The 21,991-nt window shown below is 42.3% G+C and overlaps 1 protein-coding gene across 4 annotated transcripts in view; it reads left to right on the forward strand.

Annotated features, from left to right (window-relative positions):
• Window positions 1-14,355, forward strand: part of GUCA1A (guanylate cyclase activator 1A) — a 101,402-nt gene extending 87,047 nt beyond the window's left edge. For all 4 annotated transcript variants that reach the window (XM_072642093.1, XM_072642092.1, XM_072642094.1 and 1 more), the window contains 3 exons: window positions 8,576-8,725; window positions 13,455-13,548; window positions 14,116-14,355. In XM_072642093.1, the coding sequence (XP_072498194.1) occupies window positions 8,576-8,725; window positions 13,455-13,548; window positions 14,116-14,276 (405 nt within the window). In that variant the 3' untranslated portion in view covers window positions 14,277-14,355. The remainder of the gene's footprint in view (window positions 1-8,575; window positions 8,726-13,454; window positions 13,549-14,115) is intronic.
• Window positions 14,356-21,991: the final 7,636 nt, after the last annotated feature.

Consider the following 21,991-nt stretch of genomic DNA (forward strand, 5'->3'; position numbering starts at 1 on the left):
CTAGTTCAACCCTCTCATTTTGCAATGGAAGAAACTGAGGTTCAGGGAGAGTGACTGGCCCAAGGTCACACAGGTAGTATATCCAAGATTCAAACCCAGGTGCTCTGACTCCAGTTTTCATGGTCTTGTTATTTTATCACAGTTGCACTAGCTTGAAAAAGACAGAAGGGGAAGTGTTGCTTTTGGTTCATCCACAGACAGGGCAAGAAGGATCTCCAACTGTAGCAAAAGAGACTGTGGTTAGATGATAGGGAGGACGCTGGCACTAATCCTTGATTGTCTTCTTCATGTCTTTGGGCAGTGTGTCATCCCAAACCAGATATGGGCACCTAATAGGACCCCTGAGAATTAGGGGGAGCATAGGAAAGAGAGGAACAGTCAGGAGCCAGTTCCTAACTTGGACCCTGAAAAGCTTGGGGTCAATTTGACCTCTTTAGATGACATCTAGACTTGCCCAGGGGACCATGGTACCAACTTAAATGTATAGGGGATACAGGGTAGGGGCCAAAGGGAACTATTCTTGTCCCAAACTCAAGACGACTTGAGTCTGTCCTTAGCTAACTACATAGTTAATTCTGTGTCTCCTGGAACCTGAGATGACCAGTTTCCCCTCCTGGCACATAGTTGCTGTCTTGACCCTTGTAGGTTTTTATTGTTGTTGAGTTGTTTCTGTCATGTCTGACTCTTTGTGACCCCATTTGAAATCCTCTTGGCAAAGATAGTGGAGTGGTTTACCATTTCCTTTTCCAGCTCATTTTCATTTGAGGAAACTGAGGCAGACAGGTGTAAGTGACTTACCCAGGGTCATACAACCAGTTATGTGTCGAAGGTGGGACTGGGACCTAGATCCTCATAGGCAGTTTATTGTAGTGGATAGGGAAACTGCCTTGAAGCCACTACCTCTCTGTCTGGCTTTTGGGTAAATTCACTTAACCTTTCTGTGTCTGTTTCTTTATCTGTAAGGGAAATACAGTTTCATTCTCATGTGTCATGGTTTATGGAGGTGATGCTTGGATCTCCAAGGTAATGCCACGGAAAGCAAGTTCTGGAGGGTCCTCCCAAGCTGGCATAGCTCTTGAGAACCCTAAAGAACCTTTATAACACAGAGGAGTATTAGAGTGGAACCTTATTTCCCTTTTATAGATAAAATAAGAACTCACAGATAAAATGAACTTTTTCAGATAAAATGAGGTTGAGTGACTGCCCCCAAACCACACACAGTCTCACCACCAGAAGGATTGTTTGTTCTACAGGCATTTGCCCATTGTACCTCATGAAAAGGACATGACTTGGAGTGATTTCCACTGTCATGGGCATTGGTTGGGGTTGAGGTGAGAGAAGTAGCCCCACAGGCAAAATCCCAACTCTTTCAAAGTATAAAACTTTTTTTAAAAAAATGAGATAATACTGCCTGGTCTGCTTGCCTCACTGAGTTTTTAGAATCAACTAAGGCAATTGAGACTCGAACAAAAGGTCTTATTCTTAAGATTGACTTTCTCTACTGTCTCGTGGACCCAGGACAGACCACCATTTCTGGATTGCCCTCAGAAGAAACAAACAAACCTAAATCACACCCTTGCCCTGCCTCCCAGGCCCTTTCAAGAGAAGTTATTCACTGAGCCTGATAATACAATAATGAGTTTTTCTTGTTTTTTTCCTGGGGCCAGGATTAAGCAGAGAGTGTGGGAGAGGCTGATTTGAATTATGTTGGGTTGGACCTGGGTCTACTAGAGACATTGGGGAGCTTCTGGGGGCTGGTAAGGACTCAGGGCTATTTTCAACTCATATAAAGCAGATTATGGATTTGTGGCGATGAAAATAGAAATGACTTCAAGCTGGTGTTTGAAGCTTTTTCCCAGGGGGGAACTGGGGGGAGGAAAAGTAGCCAAGGTAAGAGGGAGCTGAGTCACCCAGACCGTCAGTGAAAAGAAGCAGAGAAAAGAACCATCCAAGCAGGGAAGCAACTGTAGGGAAATGGGAGTTATCTGTATTGGTGTGGACAGATCTCTAGAACCCAGGGGTGGGAATATTGGAAGGGGGAAGGTAGGAGAGGGGTCTCAACAGTAGCACTTTATCAGCCTAACAGCTCGGAGCCCTAAGGAACCCATGGGGCACGCTTGGAGCTCTCATAACAAATATGAAGCTCTTAACCAAAAGAGGAGAGCTGCACCCTGTGTTAACAACACACTTGCTGTTAGCAGAGATCACCCTGTAAAGGTCAGAGGAAGAAGAAATGAGTGGTTTTGGTCTTTGACTTCCTGCTGAGAGATATAGTCTGAAAACAATCAGGCAGCTAGTGGTAGAACACTGGGCCTGGAGTCTGGAAGACCTGGGTTCAAATTTGACCTCAATCATTTATTAACTGTGTGACCCTGGGCAAGTCACTTAACCTCTTTATGCTTTCAACTATAGGGAGACAATAATAGCACTTAACTCACAGGGTTGGGGAAGAGGGGGAAGTTGTTAGCACAGTGCTTAGCACATAGTAGGTGCAATATAAAAGTTTATTTCCCTAATCTGTATTATCTGTAAACTCTTAACCTGCTTCTACTCATTTCCATGTCATTCTGTGCAGGAACATGTACATGAATAAGTAAATACAGAATGTGTATATATATGTGTGTGTATATACATATATACATGTATGTATATATACACACATATATACATATACATATATAGTTAACAAATTAATTTTGGGAAAAGTAAGTGCTAATATCTAAAAAGAACAGGACTGTTCTTCAGTCTCAGCTGAGTCTGACTCTGTGACCCCATTTGATATTTTCTAGGCAAAGATACTTGAGTGGTTTGCCATTTCTTTCTCCAGCTCATTTCATAGATGGGGAAACTGACGCAAACAGGGTTAAGTGCCTTGCCCAGGGTCACACAGCTAGTAAGGGTGAGGCCAGATTTGAATTCAGGAAGATGAGTCTTCCTGACCGTAGACCCTGAACTGTATCTACTGTGCCACCTAGCTGCCCCTAGGCTTTTAATTAACTTTAAACTGATCAGAGGATCATAGATTTAGAGGGGAAAGGGACCTTTGACACCATCAGGCCTAACCCTCCACATTTTGCAGGTAAGATTGACTAAGGTCAATTTGGCAAGACCGCAGGGTACAGGGATGGAATAATAAATGCTGAGTTAGCTCCAACTGTTTTACTATCCCCTTTCTCCTGGCCTTAGATGCAACAAGGTCCTGATTAGTATGAACAATGAATCCCCTGAAGTGGTTGAATGTATTTGAATTTACATTATCCAAAATTGCACTTCTCTGTAATATACAGTCGTTGCTTCCAGCCCAATGGAACCGTGCAACGAGAACTGGAATAATGCGCCCACATCATGGAGATTCATTATTCTCATTAACGGAGACCTAGTTGTATTCAGTTGTGGGCAGCTCCCATCAACGCCATCTTGAAGTCAGCTGAAGAGGACAGGAGGGATAGAGAGAGACAGAACCCTGGGGGAGAGAGATGGGCATCAGTTTACAATAATCATATTTAACACTGTCCCAGAACAGGTAACACTCTCTTCTGGGTGTAAGTAGGAAGAAGCCCATTCAGTGAAATTGGAGAGCCTCATCCCCCAATTCCCTACAGTCTGTCAGAGTAGCCTTTTTACAGTCTCTTCTTTGATGGGCAGCTAGGGGACACAGTGCATAGAGCACCAGGCCTTGAGTCAGGAAGACTCATCTTTCTAAGTTCAAGTCCAGCCTCAGACACTTGCTAGCTGTGTGACCCTGGGCAAGTCACTTCACCTATTGGCCTCAGTTTCCTCATCTGTAAAATGAGCTGGAGAAGAAAATGGCAAACCACTCCAGTATCTCTGCCAAGAAAACCCCAAAGGGGTCATGAAGAATTGGACTTGACCGTGACTCAACAACAACAAAACTAAAATACATATTTGCTATCTGGAAGGTGGGGGAACCATTCAGCCGTTAGCATTTGTCAGCTTTTCATATGAGTTAGCCAATCCCCTTGGAGCGGAGTTCATGAGATGGGTAAGTTTTGATCCTTGGCTTCCTTACTTCCTTTCTGTCATGGTTCAATCAGGTGCCACCTCCTAGCGAAGCCTTTCTTGATCTCCATCATTGTTAATGCTCTTTCTCTCATGAAATTGCCTTATATTTACTTCTCTGTGTATCTGGAATATCTCTCTCTTCCCCACCATGTAAGCTCCTTGAGGACAGGACTGTTTTTCATTTTGACTTTGTGACAGGCCCAGTGCCTCGTACAGTACTTTTAGCAGATATAACATATGAAAAAATTCAGTAACAATATGACTGAACAGCAGAAAGCAGCTGGGTGGTAGAGTGGGTAGAACACTGGATCTGGAGTTAGGAAGACCTGAATTCACATCTGGCTTCAGACACTGCCTAGTTGTGTGACCTTGGGCAAGTCACTAACCTCTTTTTGCCTTAGTTTCCTCATCAATAAAATGGAGATAATTGCACCTACCTCCCAGAATTGTTGTGAGATTAAAGGAGAGAGTATTTGTAAAGCACTTTGTAAACCTTAAAATTCTAAAAATTCTATAAATGCTATATTTTTATTGTTGTTGTCAGAAGGTAGTGAGTACTTAGTACCAAATAAACAGGACAGATGGAAAAGGCAATGACAAGTCAGGGGAGGGAAAGACTGGAAAGTTTCAAATTGTACACAAAAATTACCATGGCTCTTTTTGATATGTGATGTACTTGGATGAGATCCTTGAGAAAATTTGTTTCTCCTAACCCTCCCCTTGGGACCTAGGAACGCTAATGAGTGAATTTGACATACTTCCTCCCCTTCCAATAATATTTTATTTTTTCCCAATTACATGTAAAGATAGTTTTCAACATGAATTTTTATAAGATTTTGAATTCCAATTTTTTTTCTTCCTTCCTCCCCTCCTGCCTACTTAGTAGCAACATCTGGTACATTCCCAGTGGTCTGTTGGTAAATGTTTAACTACCAGATCCCTGAAAATGACAAATTTTAAAATTTAATTTGCATGATAATTTTCTTAATTACTTTCTTAAATCTACAAATCAACAAAACACTAAATCAAGCTCTGATTTGTAACACTTCTTGATTTTCAAGATGTAGATACTCACACCAAAAATTAAATAATCCTTGGGAGCCTGTATGAACTGGCTTCCTCCTCATCCCTCTTTCCTCATCGCACCAGTAGAATCAGCAGGGTTGAGTAGATGGTCTTTTCTAGGATGGAGTTTGAGGTTCATTAGTAAAGTTAACCCCCAAATCCTAATAACATTACCCCTTCCCCAAATACAAAATCTCCTTGACTTGGTTAAGGCACTGAATACCATTTTTTGTTTGTTTTGTTTTGACTGTAAACATAATTAGGATTCTAGATGTAGAGCTGGACATTAGAAGCTGGACCTTATTTTTACAGGAAAAGAAACTGAGGTCTTTTTACTTCGCCTCAACAAACATTAATGCCAGGAAACAATCTTAACAGTTAGCGTTGTTCAGGAATGGGTTGGCTTGTCCCTTAAAGTACCGAGTTTCACATATTGGAGGACACTGAAGGCCATTGTTAGAAAATACATGCATTATCTTAGAAAAGCATTATTTGTCATTAACACTTTAGTGTGGATTAGTGTATCAAGTTAGTTTCAGGCATGGAAGCAGCCTGAGACCACTTAGTCAAATCTCTTCATTTTACTTACAAGTGAGAAAACTAGGAACCTGAGAAGGGGATGGGACTTGTCTAAAATCACACACTGATTTAGAAACAGAGCCTGGTCTCTTGATTCCTAGTGGGTATTTTCATTTATTCACCAAAAACTTATTAAGCATCTACAGTGTGCAAAGCATTATGTTCTTTTCTAGAAGCAGCTAGGTGGATAAGAGACTTGTCCTCAGACTCAGAAAGACCTGAGTTCAAATCTCCCCTCAGATACTTCCAAGTTGTCTGACACGAGGCAAGGGCGAGTCACAACCTCTCTCAGCCTCATTCTCCTCAAAATGGGGATAGTGATAGCGCCTACTTCACAGGGTTGTTGTGAGAATCAAGTGGGATAACAAGTAGAGCACTTTGTAAATGTTGAAGTATTATCTAAATGGTAGTTATCTTTCCTTTCCCAATTCTCCTTAAGACTAGGGCTTTCATTATTTCCAATTTATCAGGCATATGTATATTATGGTATAGATTTACATACATTGTATTGCATAAATTTATGCATATTGATGTATCCATATCAAGAAAACACACACACACACACACGGACAGCCAGACACAGAGACACACAGAGAGAGAGAGAGAGAATGTGTTTATATTTTGTTTCGTTGTTTAGTCGTTTTCATTCGTGTCTCACTCTTCGTGACCTTTTTGGGGTTTTCTTCCCAAAGATTCTATAGCAGCTTTCCATTTCCTTCTTCAGCTCATTTTATAGATGAGGAAATGGAGGTAAATAGGGTTAAGTGACTTGCCCAGAGAAATACAACTAATAAATGTCTGAGGCTGGACTTGAGCTCAGGCCCAGCACTCCATCCACTGTGTCACATATGTCTATGTATGTATGTATGTAAGTGTATATGCATTTTTATAGGTATTCCTTAATAAATATAAATTGGCTGCTTGACTAAGGGTGATGGAAAGTTTAAATAATACATCTTCATGAAAGGGAGGCAGCTAGGGAGTTAGGAAAACCTGAGTTCAAATTCAACTTAGCTGTGTGACCCTGAGCAAGTTATTTAACCTCTGCCTGCTTCATTTTTCTCATTTGTAAAATAAGAGAAGTAATAGCACCTATTTTATAGGTTTGTTGTGAGGATCGGATGAAATAATATTTGTAAAGTGCTTCACAAACTTTAAGATACTGTATAAATGCTAATTGTTATTATTAACACAAGTCCACACACTTAGATAGGGCAGCTTGGAGGCACAGTGGATGGAATGCTGGCCCTGGAGTCAGGAGGACCTGTGTTCAAATACAGCCTCAGATACTTACTAACTGTGTGACCCCGGGCAAGTCATGTGGCCCTGTTTGCCTCAGTTTCCTCATCTGTAAAATGAACTGGAGAAGGACATGGCAAACCACTCCAATATCTTTACCAAGAAATCTCCAAATGGGGTCATGAAGAGTTGGTCACAACTGAAAAATAACACTCTTAGATAAGAATGAGATGCAAAATAGTACAAGATACATATATTAAGGGGTTGTCAATCAAAATGCCAGTGAAGGCCAAGAGGAAGAGAAGGTTGTTATTGACAGTATGGTGGTCAGATCGTCTTGGGGCTCATATGACAATCCTCTTAGAAGACAGTAGGCCTTGACGAAATAGGCTACAGGGCAGGCAAGTGTTGGTGTTTTAGGGAAGGAGGCCAAGCAAGGTTTCTGGGAAAAGAGCATACTAGCTAACTTCTATTTCTATAGTAGTTCATATTTCCTCCAACAGCCAATAGAGTAACTTGTGGAAGCATTATTATTCCCAATTTACCTAAGGCTCAGAAAGGTGAAGACTGGAGGATCAGAAGAGGAAACAGATTCACATGTCCTTATACAATCAGTGTCATAGAAGGGGCTTAAATCTGGGTCTCTCCTGAGTCCAAGTCCAGAATTCCATCCACTCTATCATACTGCCTAACCAATAGGGGCAGGGGAGAGGGAGAAAGGCAAGGCAGGACAAGGAATGACTTGGAACTGCTACGATCCAATGAGGAAGAAGCATGGAAGGAAAAGGCAATATAGAAATGGTGAGGGGGGTGGAGGGAGGGAGTGGAGTCCCGACTAACTTTGTGTATCTGTTTTAAATCCCCTAGGTTATCAGTTCCTTAAGGGGGAAGGGACCATGGCTTCATTATCTTTGTTTGTTCCTTCATATCTAGAACATTATTGGATATACAGTAGGAACTCAATAAGTATTTGTTGTATAAATGTTGGATGGACTTCATACATTTCACCATGGTATCCAAGGCCCCAGTACTCCCTATAAGTTCAAGATAGGGTTAGGTATCACTGGGATAAACATCTGAGACCTGGTTAGTGGGCAGGAGTGGGAGCTGGGCAGGAGAAACTCACTTTCTGTCCAATCATGACATCAGAGGACTGACAGTGAACTGTTCCTCCTATCTCTTGCCGGAGGAGACTACAGGTATGAAATGAGGCGTACATTTTCAGACAGGGCTAACCTGCTGATTTTCTTTGCTCAGTGAATTTATTTTTTACAATTTTGTTGTTGTTCAGTCATTTTGGTTATGTCTGACCCTTCATGATCTCATTTAGGGTTTTCTTGGCAAAGATACTGGAGTGGTTCATCATTTCCTTCACCACATTTTTACAGATGAGGAACTGAGGCAAACAGGGTTAAGTGACTTGTCCAGGGTCACACAGCTAGGAAGTGTCTGAGGCCAGATTTGAACTAGGAAAATGAGTCTTCCTGACTTCAGGTCTAGTATTCTATCTATTGTTCTCTTTAGTTGTCCCTTTGTTACAATAGCAGGTTCTTAGGGATAGGAAGGTAGTTGGCATGGTAGGGGGCCATAGATAGTGATTTTTTTTTTTGAAGGAAAAGAATGTGCTTGAGCTAGTAATCCCCTAACAATCCTGTCTATTTCTGCCTAGGATGGTTACATTGACTTTATGGAGTATGTGGCTGCCCTGAGTCTCGTCTTGAAAGGGAAGGTGGAACAGAAGCTTCGCTGGTACTTTAAGCTATACGATGTGGACGGCAATGGCTGCATTGACCGAGGGGAGCTGCTCAACATCATTCGGGTAACTTAAGGTGACCAAACAGTCTGGTTCAGCCCAGACTGGCCCAGTTAGCTCAATAACCTGGGCAAGCATCCTAGGAAATTTCTGTTTGATCCCCTGCACCAGGAAAATAGCTACAGACCAACAGTGAAGTGCTTTTCCTTACTCTGTGAATGACCATATCTAAAAATGGTCATATCACTGAGAAAAAGCTGTAGACCAAATGTGAAGTCTTTTTCTTTACTCTGTGAATAACCTTCATAATACTTAAGCTTTGACTATAGCCCCAGACCCCTTTCCTTGATTGAATTCTCTCTAGTCCTTGTTTGACATTTCAGACTAAGGAGAACTTCCTTTGGGGTTTTTGGAGAAGGGAGGAGATTAAAATAATCTTATTTTCTAACATTCTACTTTACTCTTGGTCAGTGGTACGTTGGCAAATATTTTTTTTTGTTATTATTGTATTTGTCCTTCGTTGCCAAAGAAGACCACGCCATCAGAGAAATAATGACATGACTTGCACTTGACTTTGTTTTTTGAGTAAGGGAGGGCTGTGCAGGTTACCAGCCTCACTTCTCCTCCAGAGCCATCTGAATCCAGTGACCAGATATTCATCAGGATGACTGGAGATGACCTAAGATGAGGCAATTGGGGTTAAGTGACTTGCCCAAGGTCACACAGCTAGGGAGTGTCAAGTGTCTGAGGTGAGATTTGAACTCAGGTCCTCCTGACTCCTGCACTGGTGCTCTATCCACTGCACCACCTACATGCCCCACATGTTATTATTATTCAGTTGTTCAACTGTGTCCAGCTCTTTGTGCCCCTCTCCTCCCCAGGAGTGGGGAACCTGTGGCCTCAAGGCCACATGTGGCCCTCTAGGTCCTTGGGTGTGGCCCTTTGATTGAATCCAAACTTCATAGAACAAATCCCCTTATATTGACTTAGAAAACCACAAATTAACATTATCTATGTTGTTTTGCTATGGTTTTTCCAGTAGTAATATATGGCAATGAGAGGAAAGCTGAGCACCAAAGAATCAATGTTTTTGAATTATGATGCTGGAAAAGATTTTTGGGATTCCCTTGGATAGCAAAGAAATGGAATCAGTCAGAAAGAAATTAAAGAAATTAATTCAAGTTATTCACTGGAAGGTCAAAGACAGAAGCTGAAGCTTAGATACTTTGGTCACATAATGTAAAGACTGGACTCATTGAGAAAAATTGAAGGGGAGGAGGAGAAGGGAACAGTAGAGGATTAAATGTTATCATGGAAACAACGAACATGGACTTGGACAGATTTCAAGAGGAAGAGAGATAGAAAGTCCTGGTGTGCTATGGTCTCAAGAAGGGCTGGGAAACCTAACCTATGGCAAATATTTAACAATTAGCTCTATGAAGAAAAAAATGTACCCAGGACACATTTTTTAATACAGCTAGCAAATGTATGAGGCCACATTTGGACTCAGGTCTTACTGACTCTAAACCTGGTGCTCTATCCACTTGGCCATCATACCACTTTGGGAAGGATGTTGTTAAACTGGAAGGTGTCCAGAGGATGATGACTGGTAGAATGTGAACTCCTTGAGAGTAGGGACTAGGGTGTTTGTGGTAAAGGGCCTTGAGTTCATGAGATAAGAGGACCAATTGAAAGACCTAAGGATGTGTACACTGGAGGAGCAAAGAGAGACTTGATAGTTGTCATCAGGTATTTGAAGGGATGGCATATGGCAGAGGGATGGAACTTTTTCTGTTTAGCCCAGAGGATAGATCCAAGAGCAATGAGTATAAAGAACCCTAGCTCTGGAGTCAGATTTCAGACTTGGGTTCGAATCTCATCTCTGATGTTTATTACCTACATGACCTTGGGAAAGTTGATTACCATTCCCAGGCCTCAGTTTCTAGGAAATCAGAGTTGAGGGTCTCTGAGGTATCTTCCAGCTCTAGATCTTACTTTTAGGTTAGACAGTGTGGTATGGTAGTTAGAGCACTGGACTTGGAATCAGGAAGACCTGGTTTCAAAAATAGCTACGTAAATACCTACAGGCTGTCTCAGGGTAAATTACTTCCCCATGCCTTGACTTCATCCATGAAAAGAGGGAGTTGGTTGGACTCAGTGGCCGCTAAGGTCAAATCTTTTAACCTCTCAGTGCCTCAGTTTCTTCATCTGTAAAAAGAGGAGTTTGAAGGCACTGGCACCTGTAAGTCTACGATTCTCTGAAGTTGTAAAGAGGAACATTTAGTCCTGATGTCAGGAAAGACTTCCTCAGCAAGGACAAATGTCCAAAAGTGGGGTGGACTGAATGCTGTCAGTAGCTGCCCTGCCCTTAAAGGACACATGACCACTTGTTGAGGATATTTCTAGTGTAAGTTTATTTTCAGTATGGGGTGAACTGGAAGATTGTGGAGGTGCCCTGCACTTGTACAGTTCTGTGATTTAAGGATTGAAGATGTGCCCCTCTCTGCTGGTGATGATTTACTGTGTCTTAGGCAAGTCACTTGACCTCTGAACCTCAGTTTCCTCCATGAGTCTACTACCAAGCTCACACTGTCATCATGGGGAAAGTGTTCTGCAAACCTTAGAGGCTTGTATACATGAGAGTTATTATTACTGTCATTGCTCCACAGGGTTATTGTGAGGATCAAATGAGAATCAAGGTAAAAGAAGGAACTATAGAAATGTGAGGTCATGTGATTCCATCATTTTAGGGACCAAGATCCTTGAGAGCAAGGATTGTCTTTTACTTTTCTGTGTATCTCTATTGCTGAGCACACTGTAGGTGCTTAATAAATGTTTATTGACTGACAGAAAATGTCAGAGCAGGAACGGAACTTAGAACGTAAGGGTTTTAGAATACAGAGCATTGAATGTCAGAGTCGGAAGGTATTTACTTTGTAAGCTCACACGAGCTAATCTCTTCTCTGGGCCTCAGTTTCCTCACCTGTAAAATGAAGGAGTTTGGCTAGAAGGGATTTTAGAACATAGAATGTTAGAACACATGGCATAGACTGTCAGCTGGAAAACAGACTATTAGAACACAGAGCGTGGATTGTCAAGGCTGGAAGGTACCTTCGAACGCAGTGTTAGAACATAGCACATAATATCAGTAAGGGACCTTAGAAAGTAAAATGTTAGCTCACAGAACATAGAATGTCAGGGCTGGAAAGGACCTTGGGACACAGAATGTTAGAATATACAACACAGACTATCAGGCCTAGAAAGACTAGAATAGAATGTTGAAACACAGGATGTAGAATTCCACTGCTGGAAGAAGAGTTTGCACATAGAATGCTAGTACACAAAGCACAGCCTATCAGAGGTTGAAGGGACCTTGGAGATCATTTAGCTAAATCCCTTCATCTTACAGATGGGAAAACTAAGACCTAGAGAAAGGATTAACTTGTATGAGGTTACAAAATAAATAGCAGAGGTAGCACTCAAGCTCAGGTATTCTTCCTTTAGTGTTATAAACTGAGCACATTTTGTGTGTCTGGCCCTGGGTGAGGCACAATGGGGAATACAGAGAGGTGTAAGGCATGAGAAATATAAGAATCCTGTACTCAGTGATGAGAAGTCAGAGATCGCTGAGCTGCAAGGGAACCTGGAGATGAAGGCCACTGACTTCCTCTTACCAAGCTGTTACAGGCTCTTCTAACTCATAAGATTCTGTGATTTTACACAGTATTTACCCTTAAGGAGTTCATACTCTATCAGAGGGAACAATCAATTTGTCCCTATCTAGTTTGGGTTTCATCCTTATCCTCTCCGTGTCCCTCAACCAAACTCTCTCCTTTCCTCCCTCTCTTTCCCACATCTCTAAGTTTCTGTTCCTCCTCTCCAGGAATAAGGATTGGGGGAATGGAGAAAAGCAGCTAGGTTCAGAGACCTCACTGACCAACAGGCCATGAGGATGCACTGTTGTTCAATCTTTTCAGTTTTGTCTGACTCTTCATGATCCCATTTGGAGTTTCCTTGGCAGAGATACTGAAATGTTTTGCCATTTCCTTCTCCAGCTCTTTTTTTTTTACAGATGAGGAAACTGAGGCAAACAGGGTCAAATGACTTGCCCAGGGTCACACAGCTAGTAAGTGTCAGAGGCTGTATTTGAATTCAGGTCTTCCTGACTCCAGGTCCTGTCCTCTATCCACCGTCCCCCAGGCTGGACTAGATGACCTCTAAAGCTCCTGTCCTGTGCCTCACCAGCACCAGACATATGGTGACTTGAGCAGCAAGGCACTATTCCCCAGTAATGAAGTTAATTTCCTCCTCAGTATGAAGAGGGACTTCTATACTTTCTGACGGGGGAGGGTGTTGACTCTGGGAAATACCATAATAGACTCTCTAAGAGGGAGAGCAGTCTGCCAAGAAGCCCAAGTATTTGGAAATCAGCTCATTCCTTCCAACGTACAAGCAAAGAAGGCAATTGTTTTCTCAGTCCTGCAGCTTGCAAAAGCAAAGCCAGGAATCTTTTTGAAAAATGCTGTTCCAATTTTACACTTATCTGACATGGATGTGACTGTAGTCAAGGCAGATTATGAAGGGCAAGTTGAGAAGCTACTAGAATTAATGGAAATTAAATTCCTTCCAGACCTAAATTGTAGGTGCCATGAAACCCTGACAGCTTGTCCTGCTGCGCCACCTTCTGTCCAAACTCTGATATTGCATCCCTTCTCCAGGCTTGTCCTCTTGGTCTCTGATCACTCCAGCCTTCTTTCTCCTTCATCTCATCCCTTCTTCTGTTGTTTTCCTGTAGGCTATACGAGCCATCAACCCTTGCAGTGATTCAACCATGAGTGCAGAGGAGTTCACTGACACAGTGTTTGCCAAGATTGATGTCAATGGGGACGGTAAGGAAGAACCTTGATAGGAGGGGGACAACACAATTGGGAACTTTCTCTTTCTATTCCAACCCTCTTCTCCCTCTCCAATGTCTATTCATGTATCCTTCTACCCACCCATTCAAGCCCTGATCCACAGGTTCCATGTTGGCTTTTAGAGGTTATCCACAATCCTGGCCATGGGTCCTGGACTCTTCTAAGCTCTCACATCACATTCTAGGACCCTGACTCCTATATCTCCACATGCTCTCCTAAAACTTTATCTGACTTCCCCACCCCACAGCCCCAATTAGCCTCCCTTCTTCTGACCCTATAGCCTTAATCCTGCCTTCTGTCCTTTTTCTCAAGACCTTTATTCTTTTCTCCATCCCTGGTCTTTTGAACCCTCATCTACTAATTCCCATGCCCCACCCTGAACTCTGGACTTCCTCCTTCCAACTGGCCCATTTGCTCTACCTCTGCTCCTTGTTCTAGACCATCACCCTAGCCACACCCCCTGGCTCTTGCCCTCCCACTGGACTGTAAAGCCATATTCCCCACTCAGAGCTTGATGTCCTTTCCTTTCCTCCCCTCTAGGTGAATTGTCTTTGGAGGAATTCATGGAGGGTGTCCAGAAGGATGAGATGCTGTTGGAGACACTGACCCGAAGCTTAGACCTTACCCACATTGTTTGCATGATACAGAATGGTGGGGAGAACTTGGACAAAGGACAAGGGGAGGAAGGGGCAGCTGGGTGAGCCCCAAGGGGTCTGAGTTACCATCTCTGAGGGCTAGTTTTGTATTCTTTTTTAAAAAATATATATTATACACCACCTACATGGGTCTCAGTTTACCTCCTTTCAGGGTGTTGATGGATAGTTAGAGTTATTAACCCTACAGACAGCATGGCAGAGTAGATGGAGCTCTGGATTTGGAGTCAAGAAGATCTGGGTTTGACTCTTGCCTCGGCCACTCACCAGCCCTGTGAGACTGGGCTAATCACTTAACCTCTTAGATTCTCACTTTCCTCGTCTACAAAATGAAGGGGTTGGACTCAGTTCTCTCTAAGTCTCTTCCAGTTCTAAATCTGTGATTGATTTCCTGAGGGTCATAAGGCCTGATTTACAAGGTCTAATCTAGGCAGGCCTCTGGTGTGGTAAGGAGGGAGAAGCCTGGAGCCTGGAGCCTGGGTCAGTCATTTGCCCTGGCCTTCTGGAGTGAGTAAGATCAGCTCTGGGGACAGGGTTTATTTTACAGTGCTAGAACCACAATACCTCAAAGTTGAAAGGCTCTCAAAGGTAATTTATTCTATCTCTGACCTGAGCACAAATGCCCTCTATGACATACCTGACAAGTGGTCTTCCAGTCTTCCTAGGCTTCTCCTCAGTCTTGTCTTGCTCCCTTCTTGTCCTTGGAAAGAAGGGATGGGGATAAGGGGCTACTGAAGAATGGAGGGGGAAAAACGCAGAGGAAGGAGAAGTGGGAGAAGATCTCCCAAGTCCTACTTCCATTCAGGGAGTTCTCAAACTATCCTGAGTCACTCATTCACTCATTCAATAAACGTTTAGTAGCCCCTTATTGTGTCTGAGCTCTCTATTAGGCTCTGGAAGACCCAATATTTCAATAAAACGCAATCCCTACCCAAGAACCAAATAAGAGTTGGATGGATTCACCATCTTACCTATGCCCTGGTCCTGATTCTGCTGGCTGGGTGGTGCCTCTAGTGAGGGCAATGGATTCTATACTCCAGGGAATACAGGAAAGAGGAAAAGGGGAGACATCTTGGCCTGTTTCCCTTTTTCTGAGAGGAGGGAAGAGAGCCATCAGTCTCACAGCCAGGCCATGACAGTACTGTCTCCTCATTGCTACCATCGTACGGAAGCATCTAGAAGTCTATGCATCTTTGACGTGGTGTGTATTTTTTGTGTAGTCTATGCATGTTGGGCACATATGTGAGCTGTGGATTTGTGTGCTGGATATGTATATCTATGAATATGGGTGTATATACACATACGCGCATGTATTTTAGGTGTAAATCAGTGGTGTTCCATAGGATTTTTATTTTCACCAACCTTATGAAGAATAGGTTGCCATATTTACTCAACAAATGTTTATTGAGCACTTACTGTGTACTACATGCTATGCTAGGTGTCCTCCCCTTCACAACCGATCCTCGGCTCAGTTGCCAAGACAGCATTACTAAGGCACAAATCTGCCCATGTCACCACCCTACTCCAAAGCCTGGAGCACCCTGGCTTCTCTTTTGAATATAGGATAAAAATATGAACTCCTCAGTCTGATATTGACAGCATTTCACAGTCTGTTTCCAGTTCCCAGACCTACTTATTTCAATGCATATTCCAGAAAGACAAGACTCCAAACTCAAATGTTATTTCTCATTTTCATTTTTTCACACAAGCCATTCCTCCAGATCTGAAGTTAAACATGATTTCCTCTGGCCCATCTGTCTCAGGACCAGGCTATTACGTTTTACCTGTCCTCAGGGTTGTCTGATCTCCTCAGGGCCTTGTGGGGATTTTTTCTCTGTCATTGACTCAACCCCCCACTAATTATGCTCCCTCCATTTTAGGGGTCCAATGATTAGCACCCTAGTTTCCTTTAGCCATTTAACATCAGATTAACTTTTACTAAAGGATATTAGCCTTTTTCAGTCTCCCATAGTTGTATACCTTCTCTCTGAGATCAGCTCTAATTTATCCTGAATTTTTGTTTACACATATTTATTTACATCTTTTCTTTCCTACCTGACTGTGAGCTTCTTGAGAACAGGAAATGTTTTTTGCCATTCTTTATATCACCAGCACTTAGCACAGTACCTGGCACATAGTTGGTTTTTTACCTTATGGTGTCTGGGAAAGGGGAAGGGGAAATTATTCAGCTTAGTTGCTATATAGCATTAGTCCCACAAAGTTCAAGTCCAAAGCCAGCGGTGCTGGGTTCTACTAGGCGCCCCAGGTTCCTCAGGGCCTCAAATCTAGGCTGGCTACACCACCCAGCCTGGATTCTTGGACTCCTATATCTCTGTGGTTTGAATATTGGGTTCTATTAGAGACTCAACTCCCTATAACCAGAAGGGAAAAGATCAATGTAAAGGCCAAAACTCAAAGCCTAGTGTTTGGGGCCATATGACTTAAGGGGAGAAAGGGGAAGGAAATGGCCCTTAGACCTCTTAGCACATGCGAGTCCCTCACTCTCAGATGGAAATATATAGAAAAGCCCTGAAAGTGGCAGTTTTAAAGATAGGGACAGTTCCCACTATGTAGCCAATGAAAAAAGACTGCTCCCAACCATGTGGTAGGCCATTTGCAGACTGTCCATATGTAAGCTAGCTCCAGCCTCTAGGAAGCAGGCCCTCCAGTGTCTGATGGGTGTAACCATCTTGATTAGGTAGATGGTCTAAGAATATGCTAAACCTCCATTACACCAGAATGTACTACTTCCTTCTCAACTCTTTTCTGAAATCTTTCTCTTCTTTTGAGGAAGAAGGTGGCTCAGGTATCATCTTTTTTTTTTTTTTTTAATATTTTCCTTGGTCTTTGTAGGTGTTAATCTCTGTCCATCTAACTTGTACAGCCAACGTAGTACTCAACCCTTGATTCTTATGGATTACTGGACTCAGTCTGGAATATCTGGATTATAAGTATACCTCATTTACTTACTTGGGGTAAGTTTCTGAGGAATCTAAATCACCCCCTTTCCATCCATTCCACTTAGTCTAGGATGAAGTTACACGCTTTCAGCTCCTCTTTCAGATAGCTTAGCTCAGTGGGGACTTTCCAACCTCAGTTCCCCAAAGGATTGCACTGGCCAATCAGCAGCCAAAGAATAAGCAATTTCATTAGTTACTAGGTAAAAGTGTTATCAGAAGATCCCCTTGGCTGGCTTCTCTCCTCCTCATCTAGCTCCCGAGGCTTGTAGAAAGCTTATCCACTAACATTATTTTTTACTACCTTCCTCTCCACACCCCTCAGTTTCTTACATGCCTCCCCCAGTCAGGGTAGGCCTCAGTCCCACCTTATCTGCGAACTTTTAATTCATCTAACCTTAGTTTTACCATGTTAGCCAGGAAGAAAAGGAATAGACAAGACAGAAGTAAAACATTTAATGAGCACTAAAACAATTAGTAAAGTAATAAGATGGTATTCTCATCACACCTACTCTAGGGAATAGGGTTTCATCCCTAAGAAAATCATGGGAAAACAGTTTTCTTCAAGATTCATGCTCTGATGAATTGGACGTGTGGCAAATGTCTTCATGGCTAGACTAAAGATGGCAGAGATATTCATGGAGGAGCTGAATCTGTGATTTCAGCATCCATTGCTTTCATCCTTTTCAGTTTCCCTCTGCTTATTCTTAGCAGTCAGCAAGAGGGCTACCCTGAAGCTGTCCTCTTTCTTTCACCAGGCACCACAATGACCAGCTTTCCACAGCTTTTCCTTCTTCCCAGAAGTCTCCACCGCCCTCCTAATAGAATCCCTCTGTACTGTAGACACACAGTCTTATGGGAATTGAAGTCCGAGGCCCTTTAATTGAGCTTGTCCTTGAAGCCCAGATCCTCATGGAAAATGCAGTTCTTTCTCTTGGATATTCTCCTATTTCTACTTCAAATGTTCATATGGATCATTTATGTCTGACCTGTGGTCGAGCCTTTCCAACTCATTTTTGGTCTAATTAGTCACAGTTGGGCACACTGTACCTTGACCCTGTCCCAGTGATGTTATTTTGATCCTCTTCAAGCACTAAGGACAACAACCATTATATTATGTGTATCCCATGTTGTTACTAACTCCTGAGTAGAATATGAAGTCTTTGACAGTAAAGAATACATTGTTCTTGTCTTTGTATCCCCTGTAGCTTCAAAAAAATCTAACTCCGGTAGTTCATCCTGACATGGTGGCCAGATTAGGTTATCAAAGATTCTGCCAGTGGAATGCCATTTCTGGCAAGTTCCACCATACTGGAAAGGCTTTGAGTATAGTCCTAGTAATAGATTGTGTCTGCTTTGTAAGGACTAGCCCAGTTAAATACAGAGAACTTCACTGCCAGCAGTTCATTACTATTGCTGTTGAATTCTTTGGCTATGGTAACTTATAAAACAAATACAATATGGTCCTTAGTCCTATGTAACTCCTTTATGTTGGTGATAGAGTGGGTGAAAAGGGAGCAGAGGGCACTAAAAATCATAGACTTATTAAACTGTCTATAAACCTGAACTTGCATAAGGGTGGTATCCTTGTCCAATAACCAACAAGTGGATATACTAACAGAGAAACTGAGTTGTATAAATTTTCAGCAAAAATAAAATCAGAAAACTAGCAAATCTTAGAGTTAAATGGAAGACTGGCTCACAGGTGCTTTTTGAAGAGCCAAATAACAGAGTTTGTATAATTGGTTTTATTGTGCACCCAAAGAAACCAAGAAATATAATTTCATAGACTGCTCGGTCATCTTATATTGCAGTGATAATGATATACGTAAAGAGACCACCGTGAGACTTCTTGCAGTTTCTGCATCAATACCTGTTGTAGTAGATGAAGAGGTAGAGAAATTCTGTAAAGAAGTCAGTAAGACACTCCCAATTAAATCAACCTATGGGTTTGATACTTGATGGCTTTAACACTTGGTGATTATTTTTTTCATGCCTGTAAACATGGCTATGGATGAGGATAGTGAAAAAGATGCTGGAATAGATGGTTCAAGAGTAAGGAACGGGAGAAGCTAAAGACCTGTGGACTGCCTCATTCCTGGATATCATGAATAGTTTCTTCAAGGAAAGAACAAAAAGACACGGGATATGCTGAATATTGACAAACATTACAAAGAAGGAAAGTGATTATATTTTAATTGACATGAAATGACTTGTTACTAATGTGGGAATCATTCTTGATTCAACTGTCTGTGTGTAGTCATACCACTGACTTGTCAAATCAGAGGTCAGAATCAGGACCAAACTAGGAGAAAGAATAAAATGAAAATAAGAAGAAATGGCTTGCAATTAAAACAGTTATCTGTATTAAGTCTATTAACAGATGATGTATATCTATATATACATTATCTATCTATATACATGTATATATATGCACACATATGTACATACAACTTTTCATCCATATATATGTCTATATACCATATGTATGCAAGGTGGGCATGAATAGGTCACATACATTACAAAATGATGAAGAAGCAATATAAAAGATATTATCAAAGAAACATATAATCAAAAGAGAAGATAGACAAGATACTATTCTGGGGACAGGCTGGAGGTATTTACAAAGGAGAAGGGCCAGAGCCAGGCCTACCCTGCTGGGGTGAGGCATGTAAGAGACTGAGGGATGTAAAGGGGAAGGTAGTAAAAAATAATGTTGGGAGAGAAGCTTTCTATAAGCCTTGGGAGCTAGGTGAGGAGGAAAGAAGCAGGCCAAGGGGGATCTTCAGATAACCCTTTTACCTAGTAACTAATGAAATTGCTGATTCTTTGACTGCTGATTGGCCAGCACAGTCCTTTGGGGAACTGAGATTGGAAAGTCCCCACTGAGCTAAGTTGTATGAAAGAGAAACTAAAAGCATGCCACTTTAGCTCAGGCTAAGGGGACTGGATGGAAAGCAGGTGATTCAGATTCCTTAGAAACTTCATGTTTTTCTCCTTAACCTAAGGTTTCCCTTCCTGTCCCACTGCAGTGGGGACTTGGTTCCCAGAAAGAGAGAATTCATTCCCTAAAGGAGTCCCCAACATCTGGTCACCACAAACTATGGTCCTGGTTTTGCTTTTCTTCCTCCCTCCCAAGACATTTCCTTTAGATTACTGTTGGCCTTCTTCGCCCCCCCCCCCCCCCCCCCCCCCCCCGAAAACATCCCTGATCTTTCCACCAACGTTCTCTTCCTGGAAAGGCAATCATTACTCACACCTTGGACATTAGCTGAGAACATCCCTCACATTTGGTGGTGATGCTGAATCACCTGGGTCAGCTTGAGAATGAGATTCCAGAGTTTCCTCCCTCCCCCCCTCTGTCTCTCTCTGTCTCTCTCTCTCTCTCTCTGTCTCTGTCTCTCTGTCTCTCTGTCACTCTGTCACTCTGTCACACACACATACACGCACACACACACACACACACACACATCCATACTCTTGCAGGAACAGTTCAAGGTATCAGCTGGAGCTCACTCTCAGAGCTGTTTCCTCTGCTTGGGATCTAGGTTAGAGCAACCTGGAATTCTTTTACCTGGTGGACAAATAGTTGTGGGGTGAGAGTTGGAAGGATAATGATGAGACAAAGGATAGCTCAAGTCAAGGAGGAGTCACACAGTGAAAGGAGACAGACCATTCCCTCAACCTGCCTGACCCATGCTCCCTTCAGTTCTAGAAGAAAGTGACTGGATCTGGGATGTTTTTATTGTTTTTTTTTTTTCTCCTTTTGTACATCCAGAGCTTAGCAAAATGGCACATAGTGAGCACTTAATAAATGTTTCTTGACTTGACTTGACAATGAAATCCTAGGAGTCATAGCCTAGGATCTAGGAAGGATGCGGGATCCCATCATGCATTGCAAACCTGTGGAAGACTTCAAGGTACAAGTCTATGGGAAGGAAATTCTCCCTGTTATCCAGGAGCAAAGCTCTGGTTGCCCCATCCTAGATAAAGTTCTAGGATCTAGGAATCAAAGGAAAGAGTTAAGAGGATTTCCCTAGGTCTAATGTAAAGACCATTTTTAGCCCACATAGTTTGTAATAAGAAACCAGGAGGGCAGCATGATATTACTACAAGTTGTATGAGTGACTCTAACGTCACTGTCCCTTGTTTTCTCTCTCTGGCCCCAGTTTCCTCCAACTCTTACAAGTGAGACATCCTTTCCTATTTCTAAGGTCTCCTCCAGCTCTACCATTCTATTAAATTGAAGACTGTTTTAGAGTCCACTGCATGAAGAACATTAGGTTAGAGCCCATCTGAGTTCCTTCTTCATGAAGCTAAAGAGGACAATATGTCATGTAAATAAGAACTATAATTCAAAACCATCCCTAATGATGCATCTGAGAGGCTCAAACCACATGTTGGTTAGGTGAGATCTAAAGGGAAAAAAAGTGATTTCTGATGGGGAGGTCTGCCTGCAGAAGATGACACTTGAGCCATCAAGATTTTAAAGAATGGATAAGAAGTCAACAGAAGCAGTGGCAGGGGGAAGCCATTCCCTTCATGGAGGTGGCTATCTTTTCAAATCCTAGCAACTTTGTTTTGAAGGGGGAAGGGGTTTCTTTGTTCACCTTAACACCTTAACACCTGATAAGGACATTCTCAAAACACAAGTTGAATTGTGTTAACAACTGGGTTGAGTCAATAGTCTGAAAGAAGAAATTGTATGTTTCCACTGAAAAATGTAAGAATTAGCTCCATATCAGCCTGGGGAAGCTTTTCAGCCAATGATTGCTGGTGTGTGTGTGTGTGTGTGTGTGTGTGTGT

Source organism: Notamacropus eugenii, chromosome 2, assembly GCF_028372415.1.
Source record: "Notamacropus eugenii isolate mMacEug1 chromosome 2, mMacEug1.pri_v2, whole genome shotgun sequence".
Classification (NCBI taxonomy): domain Eukaryota; kingdom Metazoa; phylum Chordata; class Mammalia; order Diprotodontia; family Macropodidae; genus Notamacropus; species Notamacropus eugenii.